Genomic DNA, 12034 nt, shown 5'->3' on the forward strand with positions numbered 1-12034 from the left:
TTTTTAGTAGAGACGGGGTTTCACCAGGTTAGCCAGGATGGTCTCGATCTCCTGACCTCGTGATCCGCCCGTCTCGGCCTCCCAAAGTGCTGGGATTACAGGCTTGAGCCACCGCGTCCGGCAAGATTACAATTTTTAAAACTAAAACTGAAACTACAAAAGCCCATATTTTTGTAAAATTCTTTCATGAATTAGCAAGTGTCAGGAAGTCTTGTAATTCACTCAAAAAAGAACCTTACACTCCAGCTCTCTGAATGTTTAAGGGAGAATGCAAAGAAAAAGATCCTTGTCTTGTCTAGAGCCCCAGGGAAAGCCACTAGGGATAAGATACAGCCTCAGCCCCACACTGCCCTTCCTCCTCAGGGCTGTGTTCCTGGGCTTGATAACCAATCATTTGCCAGCAAGAGGACGGATTGTTTTGTTAGTGTTTCTTCTGCAAGACTCAGGGAGCTCAGGGTAGTCACAGGGACAAGCCAACAGACAGAACCCAATGGTGAGCAGTACCCACTGCGATCTGGGTTGACGGCATGGCTAGTCACAGACTGAACCTCTTCAACCATGTACTTCCGTGTCCTGGCCTGAGGGGTCAGGGGACACACATATGCTTCACTGGGCACAAGGATATGAAGTCAGAGTTTATGCAGCTTCACAAATCAGGCTGCAATCTAAGTTCTAGATAAATGATTTTAAAATGTTAAAAGCATCTCTCATGTTGCTATTACTCAGATAGTCCCAAGAATCAGAATGTTAAATAAGATGTTACTTAAATGTTGATTAAAATTTAGTTGGGTGTGGTGGCAAGTGCCTAATGTCCTAGAAGGCTGAGGCAAGAGGACTGTTTGAGCCCAGGAAGCCAAGGCTGCAGTGAGCTATGATCACACCACTGCACTCTAGCAAAACCCTGTTTTTTAACAAATCAAACCAAAAAAAGTGATTAAAATGTTATTTTACATTCTTCCATTCAGTAGAATTTATAATCTACATTTTGCCAGGGGCTTTTTATAACCATTATTATTTTGAATGAAAAAAACAACTTGTAAACCTTTTTTTTTTTTTTTTTTGAGATAATTGTTGCACTCTGTGGCCCAGCCTGGAGTACAGTGGCAAGATCTTGGCTAACAGCAACCTCCACCTCCCAGGCTCAAGTCATCCAAGCTATCCTCCCACTTCCGCCTCCAGAGTAGCTGGCACTACAGGTGCACGTCACCACGCCCAGCTAATTTTTGTATTTTTAGTAGAGACAGGGTTTTGCCATGTTGCCCAGGCTGGTCTTGAACTCCTGGGCTCAGGTGACTCGCCCACCTCCCAAAGTGCTGGGATTACAGGTGTGAGCCACTGGGCCCAGGCCCATTTTTTCTTTTACTTATACTGTGTCTCATATACCACCTCCCCCACCTGCCCCCAACACACATACTTGCCATTGATTTTGAAAAAGAAATTGGTCACTGCTTTGAACTTATTGCTTTTAAAGTATCAGTTTAAAGCTCAAACACTGTTTGAAAATTCTTACATCAGAAAGCCTGTGCTGGGCTAAGATAGCCTTTCTTAGGTTCATCCACATCGTGGGAAGCCCCATTTGGTATTAAGTTACTTGTGCATTGTCAGTGTCCCCACCAGTCCATAAAGAACTAGGTGTCACTGCGTAGTTCCAGGATACAGCCTGGCATTAGGCACATAGTAGCTGTTCAATCATCATTTCTTGAATTACATAGATTAATTTGTCAGGACTCTCACATGTTCACATGGACAAGAATGTATTTATTAACTACATTCAGGTGAGTCCACCCTTATTTTATATATTTGTTTCCAATTAAAAACAAACAATTGTCCTGAAGAACTCCAGACTGCATAAGTATTCTGTCTTTGCTGGAGCCAAGAGGGTGGGAAACAAGCGTACGGCATCTCGTCTCCGAAGATGGCCTCAAAGAGCCACGCATCCCAGAATTCACACCACCCGGGTGTAGTTCCTCCTGTACTAAACCCAGGTTGAGCCTGTGTGCAGTAAAGGATTAACTCAACAAGTTCCAACCCTGCAAATTCCAAAGAAAGGACTGGCCCTTGACTAGATCTGGGGAGATAATCTCTAAGCCCTTGGAATATAGTGCTTGATAAGAATGGCTTTGTATACCTGGGGCTTGAGCCGTGACACACTGTTTATGCTAACAATGTGATTTCTGATATTCGCCTGGAGCTCTGGGCCATCCTGTTTCAGTTTGACTTCTGGAGGGGCTGTGGCCATGTGAGTGCTCCATGCCTCATTAACAGCCCTGGACACCAAGGCTCAGCTGAGCTTCCCTGGTTGGCAATATTTTCAATATTTTGTACATGTTGTCACACATCATTGCTAGGAAAATTTTGTGTGATCTATAAAATTCTATGGTGGAGGACAGCTGGAAGCTTGCACCTTGGTCTCTCCTGGCCTCTGCCCTATGCGCCTTCTTCCTTTGCTGATTTTAATCTGCATCCTTTTGCGATAATAAACCATAACTATGAGTATAATAGCTTTTCTGAGATCTCTGAGTCCTTCTACAGAATCATCAAACCTGAGGGTGTTTGGGGACCCCCGTACAGCCTATGATTTGATTTAACCAGTAGAATGAGGCAGAAATGATACTGTGCCTATTCTGGGCATAAGCCTTAAGAATGCCTGGAAACTTCTGCTCTTGCACTTTGGGGTGCTCTTAGTAAGTAGTAAGTAGAGACCATGGGGAGAGGAGAGGCCCAGCCATCCAGGTGTCCCATCCAAATCTCCCTAAAACCCCAGTCCCAGCCATGATCTGACCACAACCACATGAGAGACCCCAAATCAGAGAACTGCCCAGGTGAGCCCATTCAATCTACAGAATCATGAGAGGGAAGAAAATGGTTGTTGTTTTAAACCACTAAATTTTGGGGTGGCTTGTAATACAGCAGTGGATAACTAAAACCAGCATGAATAATCAAATGATTTAAGAGATTCAGAATTTAATTGGTTAAGAGATTATACATAAGTAGCTGCTAGAAATCATTACTTTCAACAACTCAACCCAAAACAATTTTCCTAAATTGAAAGTAAAAAACAATTTTTTTCTTAAGGAGACTGGAATTGAACAACATTCTCTCGGGCTGCTGAAGTCTGCTGCTTCATTTATTTTAGACGCAGGCTTCTTTTCCTCGCTGATTTGGAAACAGTGAAAGGCCACCAGTAAACAATACCTCACATAGGAATAGCCTTCAGGAGGCCTCAGAGCCTTCCGTGTTTTTAAAAATTTTATCTTTAAAATGAGAATACAAGGTAATTGCTTTTATGCAAATTTCAGAGACAACATGAGCGAGCTCCCTGGCAGGCAGAAGCTGGATGTCCTGGTTTCCTGACTGCTCCCACAAATGCCCTCTGTACCCTGCTGGGTTCCACCTGGCCACACGCCAGTGCCTCTCCCGGAGGAAGGCATGCCAAATTCCTGACACATGGCGTTTGAAAATACCATGGAACGTTTCCACTCGTGGATTTCACCGTGTTCTCCAGTGAGTATTTTAGCAAGCTAAAAATGTGACTCCTCAGTCATGAGAACACTAAATCCATGATTCAAAAACAGCAATAATGCTGGAACTTTGATCTAATTATCAGCAAGTCCTCTTCCAGGAGATTAAATGTCATATAATATTTTCTAATTTGCTTAGCGGGTATTTATCCTTTAGTGAAAACCAGCGGTCTTCGGAGACAGCAGCAAAAGATGCTGACAAGTCATTTAAATGGCTAAGTGGTTACTCTTGCTGGCCTAATAAAAGTCCATTTCTAGGAAGATGAAACGTGAGCTTCTTATAAATCATCCATTATCCCAGATAATGGTAACAATAGAGGTATTTATACTCTGGGTTTTGATGTCCATGCCTTGTGTTTCAACTTCACATCAGGCAGGTTTTTAAAAATTTATGTATTTATTTATTTTGAGACGGAGTTTCTTTCTCTTTCTTTCTTTTTTTTTGTGAGATGAAGTCTCACTCTTGTTGCCCAGGCTGGAGTGCAGTGGCGCCATCTTGGCCTCCTGCAACCTCTGCCTCCCGGGTTCAAGCGATTCTCCTGCCTCAGCCTCCCAAGTAGCTGGGATTACAGGCATGTGCCACTACAGACCTGGCTAATTTTGTACTTTTAGTAGAGACGGGGTTTCACCATGTTGGTCAGGCTGGTCTTGAACTCCTGATCTCAGATGATCCACCTGCCTCAGCCTCCCAAAGTGCTGGGATTACAGGTGTGAGCCACCGCACTCGGCCTGGCAGTTTTAAATGAACGAATTCATCTGTAAGCTTTTGAATGGAAAAATCAAAGTAGAAAGAAGCATATTGTCTTACATCATTTAACAAATCAAAACATACTTAAATTGTCTTTCTTGTGTTAAGAACAAACCCCAAGTGCCTGATCAGCTACTTTGTTTCCATGAGGGAGAAATACAGTTATGCAGCTGATGTCAGGGAAGGTGGAGAATTTCCTTAGCCACCCATGAAGAAAGATAAAGGGGCCCTTATCCACTGGCTGTCCAATCTTGGAAAGATCTCATGGAGATATGGTGGACATAGAGCACAATCCTCTATCCCTGAAGAACATTTTCCAAAGCACAGATGTTTTCTCTTAATTGTGAATGCTGGCTGACTTGTCCATATCCTTTCTCAGTGCTCAGCAGATGGTACGATTTGGGACTGACTTGTTCCCTATAACGTGAGGCTGATGTTCTTTGCTACGTGGAAAACACATCTTTGGTGAGACAGAAATGAATCAATATTACACAAAAATGTTTCCATTTCTGGAATTTCCCTGAGATAAAAATATCTGTCTGGCTTTGGGTATACATAAGTGACCGTGAGGACACTTAGTAAAAGAGAAAACAGATTTTCAATACTTTGTGGTGATGGTGATTATATGGGATTATAAGTAAAGATTTTCCTGTTGTATCATTTTGGAAACAAAAAGTTGACTCATTTTCTGGTTAATGCTTCAATATTTTCATTAGGGAGTTTCTATAAAGTCTTTATCTGAATCACAGAAAGTACAATTATTTCAGAGGTAGGATAAAATTTTATCTGTCATAAACAGCACTGTGTACTAAAACCTGCTATGAGTTTAACAAATCACCTAGAAGTCTAATGCTCAAGAATGCAATATATCAAGTAAAACACTGAAAAGTTCAACTAATTTAGATAATGCAAGTGTGGAAATGCAAGATTGACTAAAACTTTTAAATATTATCACTCCTGTTAACATGCTAATTAAGTTCATTTTATTGGAGTATTTTCATTTCCTAGCAATTGAATAGCACTTTTTACTACAAATATTTCATCATTTGGATAAATATATTCTTTGATTTACCATTTGTCAGGTTTTGTATGCTAAACTGCAACTGCTTATATATGCTCTTCAAGTATCTGAAGGATAAATTAAATTCTTAGTAAAAATCCAACTGACTGGTACAGACCACAAAAAGTACTACTAAGCCTTTGGGGGCTTAAAAATTGTGTGTGTGTGTGTCTGTGTTTATTTACATGGTGGGAGAAAAAGAACTTTCCAGGTAATTGTGAATGGGACACTGTTATGTAAGAGTTACAAAAGCACTATTTCTGTACAATTGAAGTTCCTAACTCATGCTTTACAGTTTTTTTTTTTTTTTTTTTTTAGGCTTTTGCAATTTTTATTGTGGAGCTGTATTTATACTGTTAGTTTCAGGATATCTCAGGCGGAGTTTTGCTCGTTGCCCATGCTGGAGTGCAGTGGTGCAATCTCGGCTCACTGCAACCTCTGCCTCCCAGGTTCCAGCAATTCTCCTGCCTTAGCCTCCCAAGTATCTGGGATTACAGGTGCCCGCCACCACATCTGGCTAATTTTGTGTATTTTTAGTAGCAATGGGGTTTCACCACATTGGCCAGGCTGGTCTCGAACTCCTCACCTCAAGTGATCCTCCCACCTCAGCCTCCCAAAGTTCTGGGCTTACAGGTGTGAGCCACTGCACCCACCCCATGCTTTAGTCTTAAACTAATTTTGAGTTGTACATGAAAGGCCTAATAATCAGAAAAAGACTATTTTTTAACTTACCTGCTCAAATATTTTGAGCCTCCGAAGCTGGAAAATAACGTTGAAGTTTGAAACTGATGCCGTGCCAACTCTGGGGAGCACAGTACTGAGCTGCTGCTTCCTTGTTTTGGTGAATGCACATTGAGTGCCTTGTGGTCCTCTGAACCCCCCACCGCTAGGGACTGCTATGGGGGAGGAGCTCACTGCACCTCAGAAGTCAATGTTCAAAGTCACTGTGAAGACCTGGAAGTGAAGTTCCACGAGACACACAAAGCTCAGGCACAAGATGCCCCCAAGGTGGGAGTCATGTTGAAAACCTGGAAAAATGTCTTTGTACAAAATCTACACAGATATTTAGAGAACAGGCCAGACCTGTGCTGACTTAGGTACTGCCTAAAACGTCACTATATGAGGAACCATTTCAGCAGCATACTACCCACGCTTCTCTGAGCCAAGGGTGTTCCTAGCATTGCCTTTAGTCTTATCATCTTTAAGTGAAAATGAGGTTTTATACATATTCCGGCTGGGACACCTCGGGCACATGCGACCTCGGGAAATTCCTGAACTTCTCTTCCCTTAGTTTCCTTATCTATAAAATGGTGAAGATTATGGCAGGAATTAAATGAGTTAATGTGCCTGGCACATAATACAAACTACTCTGTTAGCTGTCCCTTAGTATTTTCATCCACTTATCATATCCACTCATAATTTTTGCAGAGAAACCATCAGCACAAAATAAAATCAATTACAACCCAATTTTTTTCAAAATGTGAAGAGATACCATTTTATAAAAAGGTTCATAGGACTCCCCAAATTGATATAAACTTGGCGCAGATTTATCTACCCTAAGCACATGGAGATTCTTCCCAGCTCCCACACTCCTTGCCACCCTAAATGCTCAAGGGGAGTCCTATTGTATTAGAAATGAACTTGCTAATCACGACTTTGGACCTGATCCTTCCAAGGCATGCTTTTCAGGCACAGGACTGGTAAGGAGATGGGTCCCCTCCAGAAAATGCTGAGAAATGGTAGCAAACAGAATTCCCTTCTTCGGTCTGCTCCTCACTGCCTTCCCTCTGTGGGAGATGAAGCATTGCTCCCCGCATCCCATGCACATTTGATTGCCAGCCTGCTGGCACAACCCTATGATCCAGTGTGTCCAGACAGATCCAGATTGCTCCCTCCGTACGTTTTCTCTCTCTGGTTGGTCCTGTCTATAGCTAGTGATGAGCAAGAAGCATCCATTGGCTGCCCAGGCCCTTCATTTCCCATACCTCTGCTGAGTGAGCTCTGGAGAAAAGAACACATCCAGTCAGTAGCTGACACCCCCATCACATTCTCAGCCTTCACACGTGAGGAAAACAGCTAATCAAGGAATGCTGCTGAATTGCATTTATAAGCCACTGAGCAAGTTATGAAGCTAGAAGGGTCATTTCTGTGGTCGCTGTGTTACTGTTACAGTATACAATGATCACCTACTGGCTCTAGGAAGTGAGAATGATACTTTCAGTTCAAATCTTAGTGTCAGGATTTAATATCAAACAGGAAGAAACTCTACACCTTTGCTGCTTGTCTTAGCCAAGCAAATGAGGGTGTCAGAAAAACTGACCGCCCCCTGTAGGCTGAAATGGGTTAGAGCAGATCTCAACTTCTGGAATTTTCAGTTGTGGAACCCTTCTGGGTAAACTATTATTTTAACATCAATACTCTGGAAGGCAGGCAAATTTAAGACAAGAGAGTACACTAAATCATAGACAGACTGGCTCGCACCTGTAATCCCAACACTTTGGGAGGCCGAGGGAGGCGGATCACTTGAGGTCAGGAGTCCAAGACCAGCCTGGGCAACATGGTGAAACCCCATCTCGACTAATAATACAAAAATTAGCCAGGTGTGGTGGTGCATGCCTGTAATCCCAGCTACTTAGGAGGCAGAGGCAGGAGAATCGCTTGAACCTGGGAGGCAGAGGTTGCAGTGAGCCAAAATTATGCCACTACACTCCAGCCTAGACGACAGAGCGAGACTCAAAAAAAACAAAAAAACAAAAAAACAAAAAAAAACATAGACACAGTGACAATGGAAATACTTATTGCTGCTGGTTGGGTTTGTCATTTCCTAGAGGACACAGCTGGCCAGCAGATTTTCATTTCTTTTTTACAAAATAAGCAAATGCCTACTTTATTATTTACACACAGAAAATCATATAGAAACACCACACAAACTGCTTGAAATGCAAATATTTTTTGGTTTACTCATCAAAGTAAAAAATAACAAAACCCTTATCAGTTAAATAAAAAAGTGACATTCTTTATCAAACCTTCTTAAACCCTGAAATGCATTCATTTTTGTGCTCATGTTCTTTAGCAATATCATTTCTCCCCTTTTGCCCCTCATTCCCCTGAATTGTTTCAATGAGTTCATCTGTAAAATGAAGATTGTCATCTTTCTTAATGCTACTTACTTTTTATTATCTCAGTATCAAGACCAATCTAGACTTTTTTGTCTCTTACATACGAAATGGATGTAAAAAATGAAAAATTCACCAGCACATTTTAAGATAACATAAAAGAAGCCCTAAGCAAGCACTTCAAGGCAATGACACACCATTACATTTCTGAAAATTTTAAGTATCATTGGTACTTAAAAGTAGAACTCAATTCCAGAAGCATATTCTTATATTGGACATTATTCATAATAGATAATATAATTCATTTCCACAGTACTGATTTCAGATAAGCGGTTGTTTTTTTTTTTTTTTTTTTTTTTTTTGGTCGAGGATTGACTACCTCAGACTTAAATCTTGAATGTCAATGACTCAATCTTTAACAAAACAGCCAGCTGTAGACATGAAAATTGAATTGTTTCAAAAGGAGCAATGATAGCAAGAGAAAGTTCTTGGCATTTTAAGAAAAGTACATATACATAGCAAGAAATGAAAGTAAATCAAAATACATAGCTTTGTACATGTTAGAAATATCCAATGTGCCACCAACACAACAATTGCCCTATAAAAAAGTCCTCAGGTCTGGAGCTATCTGTATTTTTCTTTGTATAACTACATTTGCATTACCCAACCACACATCTCTCCCATGGTCTGTTACCCGTCAGGAAGCTTTTAACCAGAATTTTTGGCAATATGCTTTTCTTCAAATAAAACAAGCCTTCAAATAAATCATGATGTCTGACAACTGAATTGGGCAAAGTCTTTCTGAAATATGTGTAATCTTTAGAAAATTCTTCTTTTTCCTTCAAAAATCAGCAGTGCTCCATCTTCAAATCAATCACGATCAGTCACCATCTTAACTCAGGCACTCATATGTTCTCTTCATCCAACATTTTGTTGATACCATCACATAGTTTTTGTAAGTGGGGTTTAAAATCCCCAAAAGGATTATACAAGGCGGCCAAAAATTCACAATCTGAAAAGTGATCAAAAACATTATTAACCCGTCCGTGTGACTTGGCAGTGAGGTGACGCTGAATGATTTGGTGCAGCATCTCTCTGCATTCATTTAAAAGCCTGGATAACACATTCCGGTCAAAGGTATAATCCACCTGGTGGAAACTGACCACGGTCATAGCAAGTTGATGAACTTTCTTCTTAAATTTCTCCATCAGTGCTAGCTCATCTTGATTAAACTGGTTATTCCTGTAAAGAATGGCCAGCTTGATGACCGTCTTGATAAGGTTCTTGATGATCTTCTCTGCCTCCCTCTTGTTTTGGGTGTACTCCCTGGTCACTCTGTAGAGCTCATCCAGCACCTCACTACTCGTGTCATCTATCAAGGTGGTGGCGATGGACTTGGACACCATTTTACCCAAGATCTTCTTTTGTGCCTGAACGGCCAGCTTTTTGGAATTAAAGACATCTGTGGCCACTAAAAAAATAAGAGAGAGGAAAAGAATTAACAATTTGTAAATATCAGCAAGCGAAGCGAACTAAAAACAGGTATTAGGGAGCACTTTTCGCCTCATTTTCCCACCATTTGTGGTTTGTCTTCTTCCATCTACTGACATTAGTCTCTGTTCAGAAAAGAATTTTTGGCTGGGTGGAGTGGCTCACGCCTGTAATCCCAACACTTTGGGAGGCCGAGGTGGGCGGACCACTTGAGATCAGGAGTTTGAGACCAGCCTGGCCAACGTGGGCATGGTGGCGGGAGCCTATAATCCCAGCTACTCAGGAGGCTGAGGCAGAAGAATTGCTTGAACCCAGGAGGCGGAGGTTGCAGTGAGCTGAGATTGCTCTACTGCACTCCAGCCTGGGTGACACAGCAAGACTCTGTCTCAAAACAAACAAAAAATACAAAATCAACTCTACACCTGTCATCTGGGTAACAGCAACCAGAAGCGATTTAAAAGAAATTCATTTAAATGGAAGGAGAACAAATGGCAGAGCCATAATATTGAGTAAAATGGCAGATTAAGCAAATCAAAAGGAGAGCCTTGTTTTATAATCCAGTTGCAAAAAAGTCAAATTTCCCAAGACATTGGCCAGTGCCTACCAATTTGGCTGTCCTAAGTACCTTGAATTTCAACCTCCAGAAGTCGAGTGTTGGAAAGAAGTGCTCCTTGGAAAGCTCATTGTCACTTGCTATTTCTGATGAATGGCCATTGTTTGCTTTACATTTTTATACATTTTGGAGAAATGACCTTTTTCATGAGCTAATGTAATGTGCTACATGAAAAATATACTTTGAAAAAGCTGTTGCTTAGAGTTTACTTTTGGAATTATAACTTCTGACAGATGTTTACAATATACATAATAATGGCTGTACATATTAAATATTAAAGAGACACTATATGTAATCTTCCTAGCTTAGAGCTGGTCAAGTGAAAATGCTCAATAAATGTTTATTCTCCAAACCAAGTTTACTTTTTTCTACCACAATTTTCCCCACTCCACGCATGCAGCAATCTGTTTTTTTTTTTTTTTGAGATGGAGTTTTGCAATTTTTGCCCAGGCTGGAGTGCATGGGCAAGATCTTGGCTCACTGCAGCCTCCACCTCCCAGGTTCAAGTGATTCTCACACCTCGGTCTCCTTAGTAGCCGGGATTACAGGCGCCCTCCACCATGCCCGACTAATTTTGTATTTTCAGTAGCAACGGGGTTTCACCATGTTGGCCAGGCTGGTCTTTAACTCCTGACCTCAGGTGATCTACCCACCTCGGCCTCCCAAAGTGCTGGGATTACAGGCATGAGCCACTGCACCTGGCCCATGTAGCAATCTTTAAACTACTCTACAACTGTGCTTTCTCCTGCTTCTCCTAAGGCTTAAGAACTGCAGTTCTTTGGGTGTCTACTCCATCTCTGAGTCGAGTGGCAACTGTTCTCTCCATACATGCGCTGTTTAAGCCTAGGCCTGGTGTTGGACAGCAGTCATTTGGTAAGGAAAGATTAAAAAGTTTAAAAAGACAGATACATACAAATGAGTCAAGGCATCAATGATTGTATAAGATTATTTCTAGTTTGGATGGGCGAGCATCATTAGGAAGCAAAAAGGCAGCTGCTTCAAAATCCAGACTGGGAGGACATATAAGAAGAGTGACTCCCTTAATCCAGAACTGCCATGTTGGATTTAAAGTTGGGGAAAGGTGGGGTGTGGTGGCTCACACCTGCAATCCCAGGACTTTGGCAGGCCAAGGTAGTGAGAGGATCGCTTGAGCCCAGGAGTTTGACACCAGCCTCAGCAACATAGTGAAACCCCATCGCAACAAAAAACTACAAATAAAAAAAAAATTAGCCAGGTGTGGTGGTGTGCACCTGTAGTCCAGTTACTAGGGAGGTGGAGGGGGGAGAATCATCTGCGCCTGGGAAGTTGAGGCTGCAGTGAGCCTTGACTGTACCACTGCACTCCAGGCTGGGCAACAGAGTGAGACCCTGTCTCAGAAAAAATTAAATCAAAATTCAGTAAAATTGAGGAGAAGAAGAACCAAATCAGATTTGAAAGTTGGACCAAAGTAGTTCGTGATATATAGTAGAGGTAGCTGCAAAATGG

At 41.6% G+C, this 12034-nt stretch overlaps 1 protein-coding gene across 3 annotated transcripts in view; it reads right to left on the bottom strand.

Annotated features, from left to right (window-relative positions):
* Positions 1–8266: 8266 nt before the first annotated feature.
* The window catches only part of TNFAIP8 (TNF alpha induced protein 8), a 122418-nt gene continuing 118650 nt past the window's right edge, over positions 8267–12034 (bottom strand). For 2 of the 3 annotated variants that reach the window (XM_023197404.3, XM_023197401.3), the window contains exon 2: positions 8272–9916. In XM_023197404.3, coding sequence (XP_023053172.1) covers positions 9351–9916 — 566 coding nt within the window. In that variant the 3' untranslated portion in view covers positions 8272–9350. Of the gene's footprint in view, positions 9917–12034 lie in introns of all 3 variants that reach the window. The other variant, XM_023197391.3, reaches the window with a different exon arrangement.

This window comes from Piliocolobus tephrosceles, chromosome 4 (genome assembly GCF_002776525.5).
Source record: "Piliocolobus tephrosceles isolate RC106 chromosome 4, ASM277652v3, whole genome shotgun sequence".
NCBI lineage: Eukaryota > Metazoa > Chordata > Mammalia > Primates > Cercopithecidae > Piliocolobus > Piliocolobus tephrosceles.